The following is a 23,517-nucleotide window of genomic DNA, read 5'->3' on the forward strand; positions in this document are numbered from 1 at the left end:
CGTCTCCTGCGCACGCGCAGGAGACGCTCTTGCACTTTCGGGGGGGTTTTTACATCCCCCCCAATTTTTTTTTTATTTTTTTAATATATTGGCTCATGACCCGGCGGCAGCGTTAGCAGAACGTCTCCTGCGCACGCGCAGGAGACGCTCTTGCACTTTCGGGGGGATTTTAACATCCCCCCGAATTTTTTTTTTACTTTTTAAATTTTTGTGCACACGTGGGGACTGGCCCACGTGTGCACAAACCTTCCCCGGCCCTCCAGCTGCCCCCTCCGTGCTGATTTAAGTATCCGCACGGAGGGGGCAACTTGGCTATTAGTATATGGATGATGATTTCAAAAACATATAAAAACTTTGTAGGGGCCCAAATAAAGCCTCATAAAGTAATCAAAGGGACAAATGCACAAAAAGAACCATATATGACCTGATGGGTTTTGGCCCACAAGAGCCTTCTTCAGAGGTCAAATAGTACGGAATACAACATACAACAAAGCCCCTGTTACAGTGTTACATTGGCCCTGATAAGGCGATTTTACTTGTACTCTTAGGACCTAAACTGGAAGGTACATATTGGCAATATTACTATCTCCAATATACGCAATTGCTTCTGGACACAAAGCCTACTTGAGTCATGCAAACATCTGTGGCTGTTGGGTGTTACAAGTCAAAACACTTCAGTATTTACAGGGTTAATGATGTTTGTTATGATCAACAGGAAGTCACATATTTGTTTGTAACCAATCTGTTTAGACAATAGAATGCCCGGGAACTTTGGAGCTAACTTGCTAGTCTGATTGGAAACCAATGTGTCAAGTATTTAGCATATTGGCATCTTCTTCCTCTCTTTGTTCTGACTAAGGAAGGAGACACCGGTCATTCCCATTTTACCTTTTAGCTGTAAGGATGTAGCCATATTAGCTCTTTGTTATTTTATATCCTGTGTACCTTTTTCCCATGTTAGGTTTATAGTAAACTTTTATATTTTAATATGGACTCAGTCTCTTAATACTCTGCTGACTTACTCAAAAAGAATCCCAACAGTAGCCCCACAAAAAATCTTTTTGTGTCATTCAATTCCAGATTAGAAAATTCCATTTTTGGTCCTGTATCAATTTTTTACTGCCTTACATGATCATTTTGGTACTGAGATCATTGTGATACCATTTCCCCCAGGATCTGAATTCATTTCTTACTTCAATATTGTAAAAGTAACAATATTCTTGTTCCTTCTGAGAGTTTATCTGTTCTGGTTCTGGTTCCGTTCTTGCAGGTCATATGCTGTCCTAATATGTAGCCCATTTCAGACTTTTCAATGTGATTAACAGTGTAATCCTTAAGTGTATTTCCCTGGCAATAAGCCCCCCAATTAATAAAATGGGACTGCTTTCTTTTCTTTTTTTATGCCCCCGTAGGGGATTTTTTTATTGCATTTTCTATAAACTACAACGAAATAAGGGAGGGGATCTACACACTATGGGAGACAGTAAAGTAAAAGAAAACCGCTAAAAACCCAAGAGATGGTGGTCATACAAAATGCTTGTAAAATTAGCTTTTAGCTTACAGTTTTAGTTAAAGTTCATTGGATGTGGTCATCAAACATTCTATTTAAACTTATAACAAAAGATAACACCTACGCATCTGACCTCATAAAAAGCAATGTAAGTAATGGTTGAAGTCCTTATTAAGGGTCCGAGAAACAATGACAACTCTTTATCTATCCTTTTTCTTTCTCAACTGATAACTTGTCTTTGGGGCTGCCGCCCCAAGTTTTGAATCTGAGTCCTAGTCAGAAGATGCCAGTTCTCCCTCATATTCACTCCCCTTGGTGCTGTCATCTTTCTCTTTGTCTTCTTCACCTGCTGGACTATTATGTTGCTGCAAAAAACTCCAATGCCTTTTCAACAGAGTCAATTTTTTATTTCTTGTCTTTAAATTTGAAGGTTATTTCTTCGGGCACATTCCATCTGTAGAGGATGTTGTTTTTCTGAAGAAATAAAACCAAGTCTCTAAATGTTTTTCTTTTCTTTCTTAATTTTTTAATTTCTTTGTCCTTGATCTTCAAGGTAGCTCCATTTGTGGCTTTGAGGATTTGATCTCTCACTGGTCTTTTGGAGAATCTCACTATCACTTCCCCGGGCATATTATTCTTCCTTATATATTCAGAATGTGACCTGAAGATTGTATCTATTTCGCTTTGTAATATATCTGCTTTAATATCTGCTATCGGGGCTATAGCGTCACACATGATCTGCTTTAGATCTTCTCCCTTCTCCTGAGGAACTCCTTGAAATCTTAGGACATGGCTTGCCCTTTTCATTTGTAGCTGTAACAAATGAGACTCATCAGCTAGTCTCTTTTTTTCTATCACCTGCAGTTGTTTTTTTAAGCTTCTTAGTGTTGGCATCCACTTCTTTGAGCTCTTGCTCCATTTTCTCCATTTTTTTCACAGTCTCATTAAGTTGGTTTTGTTGTGCGTTGAACTTTTGGTGCAAAGCCGGAACTTGTTCCAGCAGAGGGCACAACGCCTCAGTCAGCATCTTGGGACAGAACTCACTGGGCTGGCACTTCCTGCAAGAGGCTTCGGTTTTGGTATCTTGTCCTTTTCCTCCTTCTTTGGAGGCACCATGTTTGAGATTGTTTACTTTTTATGAAAGTTCTCAAAGTCTCCGGAAACCCTGGAAACGTCTCGTAAATTCTTATATGCTTTTTATTTCAGTCCACCTTGTTTTAATAGCCCACCCCCCTTTCGTCTGCTATGCAAAGTTTGTTTATTTTCTTCCCGGGGGAGAGTTCCCTCCCCCCTCCTCTTCTAAAGGGGAGGCTTTTGGCTAGTTTTCAGGGGTTTTCACTTAGGCTTTGACTCACATTTCAATGGTACAGCCGCTTTTAGTCCCAAGTTCGTTCGGCCACCAAACGCTTGTCCCGGTGTGCGTTCTTAGTTCCATTCACGGATGCTCTGTGGCAGCACCTTCGGGGCATGGAAAAGCCCCCCTTCGCTGGCCAGTCACCGGAGGAAGAGGTCTTCTAGCACCCCATGGCTGGGAGCCCATCGCAAGGGCTCCGGGGGAGGTGCGGACAGTCGTACCCCCTCCTAGCTGCAGGTGTTGGCGTGCGTCTCCCGGACCTCCAGGAGAATGCTGCCGCCATAGCAGAGGCCAAAACCGGAAGTTGCACTGCTTAGGATTGCTCCCTGTGGCACCCAAATTTCAATAATGATTTTACAAATGATAAAGTCAGGTTGGGAGGCATGACTTAGAGGCACTTAGTAAGTCTATGGCTTAGCTCAGTTATGAACCCGTTGACTGGACATTGCCCACATAATTAACCTAAGGATTAAGATAATCAATTACTGCCTTGGGAAATATAATTTCTATTATAGGTTTTACAGCCAATCCTGCCGAATGGCTGTAGCTTTTGTGTTTATAGGTTCAGGGTGGATTTAAAGCTGCTGTTTCTCTCTCTCTTCCTTTTCTCTGCAGTTTGTAAATACACAGTCCATGAAAGATGCGTATCCAAAGAGATTGCCCCCTGTATCAGCACCTATGTGAAATCCAAGAGAAATACCAATGTAAGTGAGGCATGTTTGTGTTTACATGTTGATAATCCTCTCTCTGCTCTAAGCCATCTGTAAAGTGGAACGTGCTGTCTGCACAGCCAGAGTAGTACTACAATAGTGCCAAAAAAGTACCGGCATTTTGTACCTAACCATTTCATCAGCTTGTTGCACTTGTAGTTGAGTTGACAAAGTGCCAGCGTAAGAACAGATACAGAGGAGGTTCTGCAAGGAGGTGCCCAACAGCACCATTTCTGCAGCAAAGGATCATTGGGCCCATTTCTGTCAGGAGGTTCTTTCATTCTGGGCTCCTCAAACTCAGTGTGAAAGTATTTGTCATTCCCACCATGGCCATTGGCAGCAAGTAGAAAAGAGCAAGAATCCAGTAACACCTTAAAAACTAACAAAATATGTGGCAGGGTATGACCTTTCATGAGTCACTGCTCATACCGTACAACATATTTTGTTAGTCTTTAAGGTGCTACTGGATTCTAGCTCTTTTCTACTGCAACAGACAGACTAACACGGCTACCCATCTTGATCTGCCTTAGATAAGGTGATGCTTCTGTCACAAATTTAGCCAGATGATCAAAGATGCGTCAAAATCAATTGGCCAAAGCAGCAGCCAATACTAAAAGCTGCACTGAAAGAGCTAACTGATCAAAACAAACAGGAATATAATTGGAGATCAGTATTCCCTCTAAGCTGAGTTCGTGTGAGCTAGCTCACAGTTTTTTAGCCTCCGGCTCGCAGATTTTCGTCTTCGCTCAGGAAGGATGGCTCCAGAGCAAACTAATTTATGCGGTAGCCAAATCACTCACTCACAACTTTAATGCCAGTAGCTCACAGAGTAGAATTTTTGCTCACAAGACTCCACAGCTTAGAAGGGACGTTGTTGGGGACAGAATTGGGAGTCAGGGAGACACAGTGCAGAGGCAATCATTTACATTTTGGGTCCCCAAATGTTGCCAGCGACTTCAAGAATGAGCACCGTGGGAATAATTCATCATGGTGTTATGTCTATATATGTAGAACCTCTGCACCAGTATTCATTTGCCTGACAGCAGTGCAAATCTGGTTGGAGGGTTCAAATCGTAGCAGAGAAATGGAACCTGTTTGTATATAATGAATATCACATCAGGAGGCACTGTCCCAAATATGTCCAGTCTTCTGTTTCTCCCACATTTCCAAGAATTTCATGAGACGCTGGAATGAATGCAAATTTCACTGAACCTTCAGGATGATTTCTTTGCTCCTTTCTGCTTTCTGTGCACCATTTAGCAAGTGGATTTCTTTCTCATCATCTTGGCCTTTCTAGGTAATGCAGCACACATGGATTGAAGGAAACTCCCCAGCCAAGTGTGACCGGTGTCATAAAAGCATCAAGTGTTATCAGGGCATTACTGGACTACATTGCGTATGGTGCCAAATCACAGTGAGTATGTGAAGAGAGTGTGGTGTTACTTTTACCAAGGATGTCAGAGGGCTAAATTGTCCAGGGCAACTCACTCTCTAGATCAGCAGGCCAAGACTCACCTGTTTTGGTAATGATCACAGCATGTTCTGAACAAATGAGAAATAAAGCTGGCCTTCCATTCCTGGAGGGAAAAAATGACATGAAAATGACCATCACACAGAGTGCTGTTGAGAAGGCATAGGACACGAATATGCTTTCCTAATTGCATGGATAGGGTCTGTGAGCTCAGGAACAAATACAGAAGGCACAGTACACGGCTAGTGCCCTTCATGCATCAGTCCACACAGCAGTCCAGCAACTGCTGTATGACATTCCTGTTGATATTTACTGATAAACACTACAAGAAACAAGGAAGATTATGTGAAGTCTCCAACATATATGGGGTGGGGGGTTGAGATAGTCTGGCTTGCTCAGAGAAACTTGTTTTGATGGTCAATCAGGTCTTATTCATCTTAACCTCATGGCCTTATATGCTTCATTTATAGTTTTAATATATGTGACGTGATTTTTTTTGTAAAAATAAAAATTTAATGAAAAAGAGAGAGAGAGACAGAGAGAAACTTACCATGATCCAATGGTGCAATGCATCACTTTCATGGCAACCACAGTAACTGCACTTCTGTGAGCCACATTATGGTACACAGAATGCCTTGCTTCTTACTTCCTGGAGATGGTTCTCTTTCTTTCAACTCTAAGTGGAGAATTAGAGTAGGCTGGAATATCCCTGCCATGTGTTTGGTTGGATGTGTCAACTGGCTTTGCAGAGTAAAATGTCAAGTACAGGAAGAGGGGGTTTGTCAGGCCTGCAGATAAGTCATCAAGTAATTAACTTGAGGGATTCGTTACTGCATGACAGAGTGATGGCTGATAGCCTAGCGTGGAAAGGAGATTGGACACATTCATGGGGAATAGGTCCAGTAGTGTCCAATGTTCCCTCTAATCTGTGGGGTGCTGTGAGCAAAAATTCAACTTCGTGAGCCACTCCAGTCACCAGTGCTTCGGATGTGAGCCACTGACTCACTTCTGAAATATGCTGCCAGATGCTAGCTTGCCACTCCAGTTTGTTTTCTTCTGATATTAAAAGTACCTTTCCATAAACTAGACTGCACAGCGGATTTTTAAAAATGTTCTCTCTGTTCTGATTGTGTGGGCGAGAGAATTATGCTGACCTCCCAAAATTAAGGAACTTCCTTTTACAATAAACTAAACAGAAAGACATCTACTTCTGCTTCATTGGCTAAAGCCTTTGATTGTGTGGATCACAACAAACTGTGGCAAGTCCTTAAAGAGATGGGAGTACCAAACCACCTCACATATCTCCTGAGAAACCTGTATAAGGGTCAAGAAGCAACAGTTAGAACCAGACATGGAAGAACTGATTAGTTTAGCATAGGAAAAGGTGGACGGCAAGGATGTATATCGTCACCCTGCTTATTTAATTTAAATGCAGAGTACATCATGCGAATGATGGAGCCATGGTGGCTCAGAGGTTAAGATGCTGAGCTGCAGACCAGAAGGTCGGTAGTTTGGCAGTTTGAGACGCTAGTGCCATGTGACAGAGTGAGCTCCCGTCTCTGGTTCCAGCTCCTGACAACCTAACAGTCCGAAAGCAAGAAATTGCATGTAGATAAATAGGTACCACTCCAGTGAGAAGGTAACAGCATTCCATGTGCCTCAGCGTTTAGTCATGCCGGCCACATGCCCACAGAAACATCTTCGGACAGCACTGGCTCTTCGGCTTGGAAATGGAGATGAGCACCGCCCCCTAGAGTTAAATTCAACTAGCTTTTGAGCAAGGGAAACCTTTACCTTTTTACATCATGCAAAATGCCAGCCTGGATGAATCACAAACTGAAATTAAGATTGCTGGGAAAAACATCAACAACCTCAGATATGCAGACGATACCACTCTAATGGCAGAAAGTGAAGAGGACCTGAAGAGCCTCTTGCTCAGATTGAAAGAGGAGAGCACAAAAGTTGGCTCAAAACTCAACATCAAGAAAACTAAGATCATGGCATCCGGCCCCATCACTCCTTGGCAAACAGAAGGGGAACTCATGGAAGTAGTGACGGACTTCACATTCCTGGGATCCAAGATCACTGCAGACAGTGACTACAGCCATGAAATTAAAAGATACCTGCTCCTTGGGAGGAAAGCTATGGCAAACCTAGACAGCATAATAAAAATTAGAGACATAACCCTGCTGTAGAGAGACATCACCCTGCCATCACCCTGTCCATATAGTCAAAGCAATGGTATTCCCAGTAATAATGTATGGCTGCGAGAGTTGGACCATAAGGAAGGCCGAGCGCCGAAGAATAGATGGTTTTGAATTATGATGCTGGAGAAGACTTTTGAGAGTCCCTTGGACTGCAAGGAGATCAAATCAGTCAATCCTTAAGGAAGCCAACCTTGACAGATACTGAAGCTGAAGGTCAAATACCTTGGCCAGCAAATGAGAAGGAAGCACTCACTGGAGAAGACCCTGATGCTGGGAAAGATTGAAGGTAAAAGAAGAAGAGGATGGCAAAGGATGAGATGGTTAGACAGTGTTATTGATGCAACAAGCATAAAATTTAGCAAACTCCAGAGGACGATGGAAGACAGGAGGGCCAGGTGTGATGTGGTCCATGGGGTTGTGAAGGATTGGACTCAACTGTGCAATGGAATAACAACAACAACAAAAACAAAACGTAGACTTACAGAAAGAGTGGAGAACCCCCTCACACAGAGCTGATGGGCTCTGCCACAATTCAAGTAACAGTAGAAAAGTAAGACTCCAGTAGCACCTTAAAGACTGACAGAAATTTGTGGTAGGGTATGAGCTTTCATAAGTAACCACTCGTTTTTTCAGATACTTGGATAGTATCTGAAGAAGTGAGCAGTGACTCACGAAAGTTCATACCCTACCACAAATATTGTTAGTCTTTAAGATGCTACTGAGCTCTTACTCTTTTCTACTGCTGCAGACTAACATGGCTACCCATCTTAACAATTCAGGTAAGTCACTTAAATTGTCGAAAAGAATGTCATTAAATTCTGAAGTTCTAAATGTATCTCTTATTTAATATTTAACTATCAGACAATCAGTAATTGGGAAACTTAAAAATCATACATCATCTCCATTTGACATGGCTTTTCTTGTAGCAGCATAGGAATCATTCAATTCAGTGGAACTTTATTGAAATGGAAACATTTAGGATAGACGTCGAAGATGACTTTATTTGTCCCTGAAACATAGCAAGTATGAATAACTCCAACATACAATTTACAGCTACATCACCCTTCACCCCTGCTGAATTAACTCATCTTTCCAAAGCAGAGGAAGGACTGGTTGAATTTTTCGTTTCTCCAGACTAGTATGTTTGTGTGCATTTCTGTGTGTCTGTGTGTGTATATATATATTGGGGTGGGAAGTGTGACAATAAGCTTCTCTGTGCGGCACCCAATTCCTGCACACAACGGAGCTGTTCGCATCTCATCCTGTTTCTGATTACTATAATTAGTCATCATATAGGAGCCTGAACCAGGAGGAAGAATCCAATCTTCAAGGGCAAGTAAATATTGTGGAAGCCTTGGTGCCAGTGTACCCAGGTTATCCAAAGGTAATATATCATCCTGCATATTTCCCTTCCATTTGGCTCTTGTGCCCTCTGGAGCTGGAGAAGATTTGGAACTTTTGAGCTGTGTTCTGTAGTTTTGGGGGGATTTTTTGGTGTTATCACTGGATCTGGCTATCCTGGCCATTTGGAATAGGATAATGACTTGAGAATGATTCCCATTGACCTCATTGGGAATTACTTCTTAGTAATCCTGCAAAAAGATTGCTCTACACTAAAGGCTGCTACTGACTTCATCAGCTCAGTGCTCTGAAATTAAACAGGGGGTGCTGGCGGCTGAAATCCACAATCCTGAAAAACTAAAGACGTTAAAACAGAGGTGGCTTTTAGTCCAGCTGGTTTTTCAGGCGAGTAAATCAAAGTTCTAAACTCAACTCATCTTTAAGAAAGGAATTGAACCTTCTAGTTTCGATTAGGCTACTAGTTGCCTAATCGAAACTAGGTGGGTGCCTTGACAAATACCTGAAGCTTCCCCGGCTGCCTCCCGGCCACCCCTTGCCAGGTGTCCTCTCAGTGCCAGAGACTGCCCTTGCTGAAGCGGACCAGCACAGCTCCCAGGCAACACCCTTTTTCCTCCTGCAGTGCTGTAGTGTAGCCAAGTTGCAAAATCTGGAGCAGGCGGCTGGAGCAGTGACTCCAGAATGGTTGGCTCAATGTGGCCAGCATAGCTGTGCGCTAGGGTGGGAAGCTGAATGAGCTTCTTTGGAGCAAAGTGGAGGCTCAGTTGGCAGCAGTCATCTCTGCAGCCATGCCGGCTTCAGAACTGGAATCGGGCCATGGTTGGCAGGGGAGCAAGAGAGGGAACCCCACCACCACCCCCTCTGGTACTCTTCTGTTGAGGTTAACTGTCGTGGTTAGTCCAGTCACCATTAGTTAGCAGAGTGCTTAAATAAACCTACAAATGCAGAAGTGTCACTTTACCAGGTTACTCAGCTTACAAAGCTACACAGAGCCACACTGCAAGTTTAGAAGAGAAATACTTCTTTCTTTATTTGAGAAGTACATCTTGGATAGGAAAGAGCAGAGATTGATAGATTGGGTGGATGGTGAGAGGCACATCTGCCTCATGGTGCCAAGAGAGGACAGCACTAAAAAGAGTGAATATTATGTGAAAACACAATTTTCTTACCAATGGCTGTCTAAACCTTGGAATTATTTAGGAGTTAAAATCCCACTTCAGCTACAAGTTTTGTATAAAGTTAATTATCAAGAATTAATACAGGAGACTTCAAATATGTATACTAATTGGAATTCTCTTTCATTGACATAGTTGGAGAAAATTAAGATTTTAAAATATTTTTCCTAAGTTTTTATATTTTTTTCGGACACTTCCATTATGGATCCCTAATATTATATTCCGTAAATGGCAAAGTGGCTGGAAACAATTTGTATGGGGCTCGCGCTCTCCTAGAATTACTTATTTAACCCTGCGTAGACCATCTCAAGAGGGTGGCCTGTCAATGCCAGATCTTAAACTTTATTATGAAGCTTCTGTTTTAAGCATATTGCAGCGTATACTTTGGACATCATCACACATAGAATGGGTACCAATAGAAGAATCATATATGACACCATATAAATATTATGAATGTCTATGGGCAACAAAAACTGATCGGTTGCCAGTACCTGCAAGCATATTTCTTCAAGCATTAATTCGAATTTGGGACACTAGAAGAGAACACCTGTCTCCACCCTTCTCAATAGCTACTACATTTTTAGGCCAAAAATGGTTCCCTCCAGCACAACACTGCACCACTTTTAGAATTTGGAGGTTTGCCAAATTACACTGAATTTCAGATGTATTTTATAAAGGTCAAATGCTTGAAAACATACACTTGATGCGAGGGCAAAGCTAAATATACCTTGGTTGGAATATCTGCAATTGCGACATTTTATTACTTCGACTACAATACATGAGCAATTGCAAAGACCCATGACAGCCTTCAAAAAACTTTTATTAACAGATGGTGGCATAGGGAAAGGTATGATTTCAATGGTTTATAAACTTTTGTTACAGCATGATATGTTAGACTTACCTTCTTATACTATACCGTGGTAAACAGATTGTAATCTTCAATGGTCCAAAAAGCAATGGGAGAAAGGATACAAAACTAAATCCTTGAATATCCAAGAACAAAACATCAAGATGTTAATGAGGTGGTATATGACACCTAGAAAATTAAATTGTATAAATAAATCCATATCTCCAATGTGTTGGAAACAGTGCGGTTCATTAGGAACCCGTCTACCACTGTTGGTGGGAATGTGTAGTGATAAATCAGTTCTGGCATGAAATATTGTCACAAATTGAAAAGTTAACTGGTTACAAAATTCCGTTGAAGCCAGAAATTATTTTGTTGAATTATTGGCATGATGTAAAAATCCCTCAAATTAGGAAAGATCTGATAATGATGCTCCTTACGGCAGCCAAGACAACAATTGCAGCCTGTTGGAAAGCAGCAGAAAAATGCTCAATTAAGGATTGGTATATGAGAATATGGGATCATTTAATTCTAGATAAAATATCAGATTCAATTGCATGCAGGGACCCTTCATTAGGTCCTTCTTATTATTTGGAAAGCTGGTATCCAATTTTGATTAAATTGGAGGAGATTCTTGAAGGAAATGTTCAATTTAAGCATTATCGTTATCTTAACCTCTTAAAGATAAGTTGGCTTATGTAATCACCCCTTTGCATTGTGTTAGTTGTTGGTATTTTGTTATTTGTTGTATATGTTTGGATTAATATTATTTATCTTTATCATTATTTCAATTTAAAATGTATTGATCTTGGAAGAAATAATTTGTAAGATCAAAATGTTTGTTATATGTTATGTGAAAATAAATAAAATATTAAACTAAAAAAAAAAGAGGACAGTGGCAGAAGAGTAGATACAGGAAGAAAGGTCAATGTGCCTGTCTAGCTATCTAGTCTCTCTTGCCACTCAGTCTGGAGGTCTGAGGCGGGGGACATCGCATCTGGAACTTCCAAAATCTTCCAACTGCATCCCCTTTGTGCCAAGGATGCTTTGCTGGGAGAAATCCTATGGCACTACTTGGCTGGCTCCCATGCTAGCCAAAAGAATTTGCTTCTTCGGGAAGAAGGAGAAAAAATACATATATATTAGCTGTGAAAGTGGAGCAAAACACTCATGCATAATAGGCAGTGGTCTAAAGCATATTTTAATGCATACTCCGTGGTGCTGAAGGTGGCAAAGAAACATTACTTTTCTGCCACCATTGCGTCTGCACACTGTAGGCCTGCAGAGCTGTTCCAGGTGGTCAAAGACCTGTTGGGATCTGGCTTGCAGAAGGAGATGGACTGCTTGGTGGCCCACTGAGACCACTTTGCTCAACACTTTGCAAATAAAATCTCTCACATTGATTACAATTTGAACTTGACATTAGCAGTGACAGGGTCAGGTGGTGCCAGACATGTCCAGCTGTTTGGGGATACTTTTCAATATATTCAGTCTGAGGAAATGGACAGGATATTTGGATGTTTGATGCCTACAACCTGCTTGTATAACCCTTGCCATTCCTATCTACTTAAATCTGGGGGAGGGATGGCTAACTGGGTTTAAGAGGTAAGTTTGTGCCTCTTTGATAGAGAGGGTGGTTGCCCCAGTCTTGAAAGAAGCTATGGTGCATCCACTACTAAAAAAGCCTACCCTGAACCCAGAACAGCTGATGGCTGGAGAACTTCAGGCATTCATGGATAGAGCAGATTTTTAGAGTCTTTCCAGTCTGGGTTCAGGCCTGATTATAGGACTGAAACAGCCTTGGTTGCCCTGGTGGATGACCTGCTCCAGGAGATAGACAAAGGGAGTGTGACCCTGTTGATTCTCCTGGACCTCTTAATCGCTTTTGATAACATCAGTCATTGTATCCTTCTGGAACACCTTTTTGGTCTGGGACTGGGAGGCACCGTTTTGCGGAAGTTCTATTCCTACTTTGAGGGTGGGTACCTGTGGGGTCCTGCAAGGTTCCATCTTGTCTTCTGTGCTTTTCAACATCTAAATGCAAGTGCTGAGTGAGGTGCTCTGGAGATTTTGGGCTGGGCTGTCACCAATCTGCAAATGACACTCAGCTTTGTTTAATGCTTCCGGCTGATCCCAGGGGAGGTAGTAGACACTTTGAACCAGTATCTGGAGGAAGTTTTGGACTGGATGCGGGCTAATAAACTGAAGCGCAATCCTGACAAGGTGAAAGTGCTACACATGAGTGGAAGATCTGACCCACAACTTAAAGTGTCACCCATTCTGGATGGGGTTGCCTTCCCCTTGAAGGAACAGATCTGAGAGAGGAAGAGAGAGAAGAAGAGTGAGAGGGAGAGAGGGGGAAAGAGAGGGAGAGGGAAAGACGGGGGAGGGGGGTTAGATTTTTTCCAGTGCCATTTTCCTGACCTGAAGCCGTTGCAGTGATAGTATTTGCCCCATTGGGAGATGCTTGTGTACTGATTAGGGATGTGCATTCCGTTTGGACGAATTGGAAAAAAACCACTGAATAATACCAATTCGGCATTATTCGGGCATGCCAAAAGCCTAATTAGATTCCCTAGTCTGATTCGACTGGCTGAACAGGGGTTCCCCAAATGGATGCTGTATATTTGGCATTCATTCGGAGAATCCCTTTGCTGGGTGGGGAAGGCATGAGGAGACATTTAAAATGCCTTGCCGCTCTGTCCAGGCCTTCCCTGGCTCACTCGCTTTGGCAGGCACCCCGGGGAAGGCATGGGGAGGCATGTTTAATTGATTCCCCGCACTGTCCAGGCCTTCCCCAGATCACTCGCTTTTGGGGGAGTCTGGGGAAGACACAGGAAGCCATTTTAAATGCCTCCCCACTCTGTCTAGGCCTTTCCCGGCTCACCCACTTTCCCGGCTCACTTATTTTAAATGCCTCCCCGCTCTGTCCAGGCCTTTCCTGGCTGGCTGGCTTCGGCGGATGGGCCGTGGAAGGCACAGGGAAGCATTTTAAATGCCTCCCCGCTCTTTCCAGGCCTCGGGCTTGCCCGCTTTAGCAGGCTGGCCGGGAAAGGCATGAGGAGGCATTTAACATGCCTTCCCAATCTTTCCAGGCCTTCCCCAGCTCATCTGCTTCAGCGGGCAGGCTGGGGAAGACTGGGGGCCTTCCCACATCTGCCCTGTGGTTCTGGTAAGTGAGTCTGGTTTGACAATCCAGCCTGAAGTCAGCTGGAGAAGGGGAAAAAATCAGGGAGGCATTAACCCCCCCCCAAAGTAGCTCAGGGGGGGCAGCAGGCTCCCATCACTGACTCTGGTGGGGGATTTAAACTTTAAACTGCTCAGTCTGGAGTCACGCTGCAGAGGCAGCATGCTCCCTTCATAGGGTATAATTGAGCCAAATAAATTCGGCTAGCCCAATAATTCCTAACCCGGGAATTCGGGAATATCAGCAATTGACAAAATTTAATATTGGCAAATACTGAAATTTTTTGGGTTTGGTAGATCCGAACCCGAAAAATTCTGAATATTTTTTTTGGTGCACACCCCTAGTACTGATACATTATGTTTTCACAGTAGCACAAGCACATGCTCGCACCAGCGGGTGCAGGTGTTTCCAAGTGACTCCATTTGTGATCCAAATTAAACCCCCACATTCCCGGGAAGTAGGGTTGCCAAGTCCAGATTGGGAAATTCCTGAAGATTTGGGGCGTGCAGTGTTTGAGGAGGGGAGCAACTTCACTGGGGTGTAATATCATAGAGTACACCCTCCAAAGCAGCCATTTTCTCCAGGGGAACTGATCTTTCTCATCAAGAGACCAATTGCAATACTGGGAGATCTCCAAGCACCAACTGGCAATTGACAACTCCACTGGCAAATACAGAACTTCACAACACGCCTCTCCAACCAACCCAGGGGTTCCCCAGTGTAGTTAAGCTTTAAGACCCTGCTTTTCTGTTGTTTCTTCAGAGAGTTTAGGGTGACTTAGACATGATTCCAAGGCTGAAGTCTCCCATTAAGCAGTTTACAGGGCCAGATCTGCTTAGCTGCAGAAGCAGAACTGCATCATGTTCCTTTAGACCATTTTCTGGGCAGGCAATGTTTGCATGAGCATACACTGAAGTAAAATGCTGTGCTTGTTGCAAAAATGTGTGAACAGAAAGTCTGATTAATGTGCAGTTCTACAGTTCTAGGAGAGCTGCCTTCCTATAACTGGGTTCAGTTACACATAAAGTTGCCAACCTCCAGGTCGGGTCTGGACTTCTTCTGGAATTACAACTGATCTCCAGACTACAGAGATCAGGCTGCTCAGTTTGGCTTGCTCCTGTGCTGTTTTAATGTTGAAGGGGTTATGGCTCATTGGTAGAGCACCTGCTTGGCATGGAGAAGGTTTTAGGTTCAATCCCCAGCATCTCCAGTTAAAGGATCAGGTGGAAGGTGGTATGAAAGACCTCTACCTGAAACCCTGTCTTGACAATACTGAACTTGGACTTAGTGGTCTGATTATATGTGAGGCAGCTTCATATGTTCATCTTCCGAATCTGCCCTAATAAATAATATTCCTGATTCATGCTCAGACCCAGCTCTCTTTCCTCTTGCAGCTTCACAACAAATGTGCCTCTCATGTGAAGCCAGAGTGTGATGGTGGGCAGCTCAAGGACCACATCTTATTGCCTTCCCACATCTGCCCCGTGGTTCTGGTAAGTGAGTCTGGTTTGACACTCAAAATACATCCTTCATTATTGGGATTTTCAGTCTCATGTATTAAGAAAACTAGACCGATTCCACAAAAGCAGTTGTTCCGCCCTTGATCTCCTGTTTCCCCCGGTTGTACTGCTCAGTTTCCCACTCTTTGCTGTGTGGCCACATTTTAACCCACATCTCCCCCCGATTTCACCCGTGTTTTCTTGATCCTAAAAAATAAGGATCAAGAAGACATGGGGGAAATCGGGGGGGGAGATGCAGGTCAAAATGCAGCCATGCAGCAAATAGTGCGGAACTGAGCAGTACAACCGGGGGAAATGGGAGACTGGGGGCACAACAACTGCCTTTGCAGAATCAGTCCTAGTCTGCTAAAATCATATACCTTTAATTTATCCAGACTAGCTTTGTTAATTTAAAACTGAGCTTCATAACAACCAGTTCAGTTTTGTGAAATTTACGTTGCTAGCTGAGATGGCTGTTAGCAATCTGTTGAATTCATTCACTGTTTAAGATGTCCTAACATAGCCAAGAAGCATTTTTAATGGTTAAAGGGCTACTTTTTATGGTAAATGGATCAGCTTCCTATAGATTTTCAGCTTTGGAGACTGCCTGACTGTTGATTCTTGAAACAAAATCAAACTAGGAAGCAAGACACTGGTTGCACATTGGAGCCATCTGTGTGTAAACAAATTCAAGCCATTTTTAGAGTGATATCTTGAGGACTTCAGTACCATCTGTTGCAATATCACCATAATAACATGAATTGTTTAAAAATTATGAAATGTATTATTGATGATTTATCATATTAGCATTCTGACAGCATATGTGACATAGTTCTTGCCTTTGGTGTTCCGTTATATTTTTGAATGGTCTTGTACATCAGTGCAATTAAGTGGTTCTTCTTTTCTCTTTCTTTTATTTTCCTGCTCATTTTTATGTGCTGGCCATCATCCATATGTGGAACTCCTCATGCAATATTTTCTATTCCAAAGGACAGGCAATCCCACCCAAGAAGATCAGATAGTGAATCGCCATCCAGCACCACCCCGGATGATACAAACCAGACTTTTAGATACAACACTGTGACAGTGGATGGACATGGGCTGCAGGTCAGACTCTTTGGAGTTACCTTTCATTCTCATTTGCGTGTGATTGTGCATGCATGTGAGAGAAGACACTGTTTACATACAGAAAGGCATGCCAGAGGAAAGATGGCAATTGGTATGGGTCTCTTAGGCTCCCCAGGAAGGCTGTCATGGGATATACTCTGAGCTACAGTAGAATTGTGTTGAATTGCACATCATAAGAGATTAATTCTTGCATTCCCTAAATTCCTACTGCCATCTTCTCTCCTTTTCTAGAAAATACGCTTGTGCCAAATTAGCCTTGATTGCAGCTATTTTACTGAACTAGTGTAATGTCTGTCTTGTACTGCACATGTGTTCTTGTACTATTCCTACTGTACGCTTGGATTATAAACTCATTAAGTCAGAGGATATATCTGTTATAGATTGGTCAGCCTGTGGCCACTTAACTGCAGGACAAGATGCAGAAAGGGCGAGGCCAAGGATAGTGCACCAAATGGGTGGTTCCCCATCTATCTGCAGGATCCCCCTGTGGCACTTTTTTCTATTGACCTAGCACATTGCCAATTGCTTGTCTTGTTTCCTCTGTAGCAGTGCCGCATGACTCATTCTCCCCCAGTCTGTATGAATGATGTTTTTGTATGCAATACAAGAAGGCTTCTTGTTTGGTTTGTTTTTGCTTTCCAGATTACCCCTAAGCCTGGAACACATCCACTGCTGGTGTTTGTGAACCCTAAGAGTGGAGGGAGACAAGGGGAAAGGTATGTTGCCTCTTCGTGTGGAGAAATTGCACCTTCCTAAGAAATCTACATGTAGTGCAATAAATAAATCTTCATTGTTGCAAGTGATAAAGGGAGCCATTCTAAGCAGTTCTATTCAGCTGTATGCCCCATTTTGCTCAATGGGCCTTACTCCCAAGAAAATGTCCTTAGGATTGCAGCCCCAGGTATCTTCAAAAAAGATATCACAGTATCCCTGCACTTCAAACGTAATATTGTGCAGCTTTGAAAATGTGATTCTTACCATGTTTATTGCTGTTGCAAATGGAGTTTCAAATGTGGGTATAAGATTGTTACAGGCATCTATTAGATAGTTCCAGTTACATCACCAGACATATATTAGCATCCTTGGTAACAACAGGTCTAATGAAATGGACTTGCAGGACTGGGTTGACGAAAGACATAGACTCTATAACATGGTAAATGCCTGTCTAAATGCCACCTCTACAAAAATAAACAAGCACAAATATAAATGCAAAAAATGAACAATTAAGGCAATTATGCACCAAGTTATACACATAAACCAAGAGTATTGAAGTATGCCTAAGAAAGTAATACAAAGGACAACACTAAGCATAGAGCCATCATCAAAATATCTATTTCCAAATCATACCATAGAGAATATGATTGACAGAACCACAAAATGGAGCCAGGGACAGACTGGGGGTGGGTGGGTGGGTGGCTGTCTGTACCGAATGGTCCTGTGAAGCAATTGCCCTTATAAGGTCTCAGATTTTCCCTCCAACCTCCATATGAATTTCCAGTTCCCCATCTGATAACTGGGTAGCCTTTAGGTAGCATGTCTCTTTCTTATGTGGTAAATAAACTTTTATTATAATGCTGTTGTCCCACCTTATTACTGTTTGATACTTTGTTGGCTTACCCCCAGATAAGGAACTGTGACTGAGGAGGGTCTGTACCTTTCTAATTTTTCCCCTCAGAAACAGGCACCTAGGCACACTGATAGTTGAAACAGAAAACAAATTTATTGGAATAAACAGGCAGAGGTTGGAAAATTATATTTACAAGTGAACTTTGGGTAGGTTTGGTAAGGAGGTTCAAATATATATCCCAAACTGCTTTTATAGAACACTAGAGATGTTTTTTGTGTTATTTTTCATGGTTTATTTTGGCTTGATGCTGTTAGAGATGTTTCACCCCTTTTACTGTGATAGAGTTTACTCGAGCCCCTTGTACCTCCTTTTAAACTTGTTTCTGGATGGTCACACAGACTTGAGATTTATTATTCTGTAACCCTATGTTTATAGGCCAGGGGTTTTCCTCTCTGCCCCTTCTGGCCAGATTGTTATTCTTGTAATGTATTGAAATGATTACATGAATCACCTCATAGGACTCCCATGTTAAGCTTCGAGCCAGACCAGGGCTCCTCTGAGCGAACTTCCTATTGGTCGCTTCGTAACAGCGACCAATCAGAACAATACCATTCCCTAGGAGGGAAAGACTCCCATTGGTCTTTATTCTAGCAATCTCATTGGTTGTTATTTGTAAATAGGCGTGGCTACATTAGCCCGGTTATGTTTAAAAGGAGCATAAGCTCCCACTGTTTTCTGTTCTGGTTTCTTACTGAGTTAGTGCTTGCTCGTTACTTCCAATAAAGCTGAATCACTTGCTGAATCACTCTAAGAGTCCTTTGTTAGCGCGATCTAACAATTGGCGACGAAGGTGGGATGTTAGAGCAGGTAGGCAGCCCTGCGGACATCCACACTTCGGACTCGGAAGAAAGCGAGCAGAGCACAGCAGCCGATCCGGCGGAGGCGCCACCAGCTCCGGTGCCCAAGTCTCCCACGATGGCTGGAAGCCAGAAGTTCGAGTGCTTCGAACCCTCCTCAGAAGACTGGGACTCCTACCTGTCCAGGTTCGAGTTCCATCTGGAGACACACGACATTACAGACGAGGCCAAGAAACGGGCGTGCCTCCTGAGTTCCTGCGGGAAGGGAACCTTCGACATAGCCAGGTCGTTGGTGGCCCCAACTAATATAAAGACTGTCACCTACGCTGACATCACGGAGAAGCTTAAGGCTCACTATTCTCCACAACCGTCGGAGATCGCCTGCCGGCACGCTTTTTACAAGCGGAACCAGGCCGGAGGCGAGACCATCGCAGATTTCGTGGCGGCCCTTCGCAAAGCCGCACGGCCATGTAATTTCCACAACGTGGAGGAAGCCCTCAGAGACCGTCTCGTCTGCGGTCTCAAAGATGAAAGGCTGCAACAGAGGCTGTTCGCCCGCACCACCCTGACCTGGGCAGTGGCCTACGAAGAGGCCGTGGCCGCGGAAGCAGCGGAGAAGTCCACGAAGGAGGTCCGCCAGCGGGTGGCAGAGCCCAGTATACACGCTCAACGAGACAGCGAGGGCGAAGACGCGGATGATGACGTCAACGCGGTTCGAGGCAAGCGGACCCCAGCGAAGACTACCAACGTCAAGCCTTGCTCCGGTTGTGGCGGGAAACACCAGCGCGACTCCTGTTGGGCTCGTGATGTCGACTGCAGAGCGTGTGGGCGGCGTGGTCATCTGGCCAGAGTCTGCAGATCAGCAAAGAAGGATCCCTCAACTAACAACCGGTCAGCGCAGAGGGGCACTCCAGTCAGCACCCAAGGCAAGACCCGTTCCTCAGCATCGGAAGCAAGCTGCCAGTTGACGGCGACCTTGTCGAGCGCATCGGCCGTAAATCGCACCAGCAGCCAGGGCAAGATCACCGTGACTCCACTCCTCGACGGCCGACCCTGTACAATGGAGGTGGACTCAGGATCGTCCGTGACGGTGATTTCTGCCGCGTCCTGGCGCCAGTTGTTCCCGAACCGAAGCCGGCGGCGGCTCCAGCCTGCGGGAACCAGAGTGTCCGACTTCCAGGGCAACCGAATTCCCTTGGCCGGACGGGACTCTGTTACTGTTGAGTATAAGGGGAAATGTGTTAAACTGTCATTCCTGATTGCAGAGGGAGACCGGGTTAACCTGCTAGGGTTAGATTGGTTTGAGCCATTGGGCATTGGTATTTCTGGGATTAACAGGATGTCTGAAAATAAATGGGGCATGCTGTACGACCTGTTCCCTGATGTATTTGCCGAAGGGTTGGGGAGGTACAAGGGCCCCCCGGTTGCGTTTGACTTAGATCCGTCAGTCAAACCTATTAGGTTGAAGTATCGGAAAGTACCTGTGTCTCTCAAACATAAGGTGGAAAAAGAGATTGACAAACTAGTTGAGCAAGGGGTTTTAGAGCCAGTACCATACAGCAAATGGGAGACCCCGATCGTAACCCCTGTCAAATCAGATGGGTCCATACGACTATGCGCCGATTACAAATGTACGATTAACAAGGCGCTGCAGCAACATTCGTACCCGGTCCCGGTAATAAGCCACATTTTGGCTTCCCTGGGGGGTGGCAAGATTTTCGCCAAATTTGACCTGGCCCAGGCATACCAGCAGTTGCCTGTCACCCCGGAGGCTGCCGAGGCCCAAACAATTGTAACCCACCAAGGGGCTTTTAAAGTGAACAGGCTGCAATTCGGGGTCAACGTAGCACCTGGGATTTTTCAGGGCCTCATGGAACGTCTACTAAGGGGGGTACCTGGCACAGTGCCCTATTTTGACGACGTGCTGATTGCGGGCGGGTCTGAACAGGAACTACTGGACCGGGTTAAAGAGGTCCTCAGGCGTTTTCAAAATGCCGGTCTCAGAGTTAAGCGCTCAAAATGCACGCTCGGGGTGGAAAGTGTGGACTTCCTGGGGTTTCGCATTGACGCAGAGGGAGTCCACCCCACGGATGAGAAGGTATCTGCAATCCAAAACGCCCCCAGGCCGGTGAGTAAGAAGGAGCTCCAATCCTTTTTAGGACTCCTGAATTTTTATCATGCGTTTTTACCGCATAAGGCATCAGTGGCGGCCCCTTTGCACGCGCTTTTGCACAAGGAGGCAAAATGGAAGTGGGGGCAGGCCGAGGAAAAGGCTTTTGTGGGAGTCAAGGAGCTGCTGACATCTAATGCCGTACTCACGCATTATGATGAACACAAGCTCCTGGTGTTAGCTGCTGACGCTTCACCTTTTGGAGTAGGCGCAGTTTTAAGCCATCTGATGCCTGATGGGAGCGAAGCGCCTATCGCTTTTTATTCTAGATCACTATCTGCGGCAGAGCGGAACTATGCCCAGATAGACAAGGAGGGTCTGGCGTTGGTAGCGGCTGTCAAAAAGTTCCATGATTTTATTTTTGGCAGACGATTTTTGCTGGTCACTGACCACAAGCCGCTACTGGGGATTTTTGCGCCCGATAAGCAATTGCCAAACATCATGTCCCCACGCATGCTTAGATGGGCGATATTTTTGCAGGCTTATGATTTTGACTTAGAGCACCGGCCTGGGAAAGCGATTGGGCATGCGGATGCCCTCAGCCGGTGCCCGGTGCCGGACATTGGCGCAGACCCTGCCCCCGCCTGTGAGGTCTTGGCAATTGAGGAGCTTCCTCGACCCCCGGTATCATCCAGGGACATTGCAGCACACACGGCCAAGGATAGCGTGCTGTCCCGAGTATTAAACTGGGTTTGGAGGGGGTGGCCGGTTGGAAGCGTTGAACCGGAGTTCGGCCCTTACAAAAGCCGTCAAAATGAACTATCCATTTCTAAGGGCTGTGTATTATGGGGGAACAGGGTGGTGGTTCCTGACAAACTCAGGACGAGAGTGTTAGAGTCGCTGCACGAGGGTCACCCCGGTATGGTACACACCAAAGCGTTGGCCAGAGGGTATGTCTGGTGGCCGGGGCTGGACAAAGAGATCGAAGAATGGGTACGAGGGTGTCCCAAATGCCAGCAAGTCAGACCCGATCCCCCACAAGCTACACCCCAAGGCTGGGAGTCATCTGGTAAACCCTGGGCCAGATTGCATATAGATTTTGCTGGCCCTCTCCAAGGGCAAATGTTCCTAATTGTGGTGGACGCTATGTCCAAATGGCTGGAGGTCGTGCATATGAAATCGACCACATCACTTGCTGTGATCCATGCGCTCCGCCGACTTTTTGCCACCCACGGGTTGCCTGACGTCATCGTCAGTGACAACGGGCCTCAATTTGTGTCTGAGGAATTTAGGCTCTTCCTCACGAGTAATGGCATACGCCAAATGACTTCGGCCCCTTTCCATCCGGCATCTAATGGCCAAGCCGAACGGATGGTCAGGACGGCCAAAGAGGCCCTGGGTAAAATGGACGAAGGGGACTGGAGCCAGAGGCTGGGCTCCTTTCTTTTGCTGCAGCACACCACCCCCTGTAGTGCTACAGGCCGTAGTCCGGCCGAATTGTTAATGGGGCGGAGACTCACGACCCGTTTGAACCGAATGCACCCAGACCTCACTGAAGAGCAATCCGAGCGTACCACGGCGCAACCGAAGGTGCGCATGTTTGAAAAAGGGGACAAGGTTTTCGCACGAAATTATGCAAACGGGCACTTATGGCTTCCTGGGGTTATATCCGACTCTGTGGGTACTCGAATGTATGTGGTGCAGTTAGCTGACGGTCGAATATGGCGGCGCCACATAGATCAGTTAAGGAGACGTTGGGCTAGGGACAGCGCTGACTCTCCGACGGCTGAATCCCCTGATGTCGAGTGGACACCCCCAGAGCAGGCGGTGAGTACCGAAAGGCCCGGTACTGTCCCCGAGTCAGGGCAGAACCCTGTGTGCGGGGCTGAAATCCCAGTCGAGTCTGTGCCTGATCCAGGCTGTAGTGAACCCCACTCTGACCCACAACCTTGTCTGCCCATGGAGCCTGCACCGCTCCGCAGGTCCCAGCGTTCGCGGCAAATGCCGACTTATCTGAAGGACTATGAGTGTAAATACTGTTGGAATAACTGATGTACAAAGGTTGATTGCATGTTTGTAAATAATAAAACAATTGGGATGATGGCTTAACTTAGGGGGGAGGAATTGTAATGTATTGAAATGATTACATGAATCACCTCATAGGACTCCCGTGTTAAGCTTCGAGCCAGACCAGGGCTCCTCTGAGCGAACTTCCTATTGGTCGCTTCGTAACAGCGACCAATCAGAACAATACCATTCCCTAGGAGGGAAAGACTCCCATTGGTCTTTATTCTAGCAATCTCATTGGTTGTTATTTGTAAATAGGCGTGGCTACATTAGCCCGGTTATGTTTAAAAGGAGCATAAGCTCCCACTGTTTTCTGTTCTGGTTTCTTACTGAGTTGAGTGCTTGTTCGTTACTTCCAATAAAGCTGAATCACTTGCTGAATCACTCTAAGAGTCCTTTGTTAGCGCGATCTAACAATTCTCTTCTCCTTAAGAGCAATAATCTCTTTTGACTTGGCTAAGGGACCTCT

The 23,517-nt window shown here is 44.9% G+C and overlaps 1 protein-coding gene across 1 annotated transcript in view; it reads left to right on the plus strand.

The window, feature by feature from the left end:
* Positions 1-23,517, plus strand: part of LOC107106673 (diacylglycerol kinase beta-like) — an 80,312-nt gene that overhangs the window by 51,609 nt on the left and 5,186 nt on the right. The window contains exons 12-16 of the mRNA XM_015406857.1: positions 3,480-3,568; positions 4,872-4,988; positions 15,215-15,313; positions 16,310-16,426; positions 17,090-17,163. Coding sequence (XP_015262343.1) covers positions 3,480-3,568; positions 4,872-4,988; positions 15,215-15,313; positions 16,310-16,426; positions 17,090-17,163 — 496 coding nt within the window. The remainder of the gene's footprint in view (positions 1-3,479; positions 3,569-4,871; positions 4,989-15,214; positions 15,314-16,309; positions 16,427-17,089; positions 17,164-23,517) is intronic.

The sequence above is a fragment of the Gekko japonicus genome, unplaced genomic scaffold (assembly GCF_001447785.1).
Source record: "Gekko japonicus isolate JY-2015 unplaced genomic scaffold, Gekko_japonicus_V1.1 scaffold1023, whole genome shotgun sequence".
Classification (NCBI taxonomy): domain Eukaryota; kingdom Metazoa; phylum Chordata; class Lepidosauria; order Squamata; family Gekkonidae; genus Gekko; species Gekko japonicus.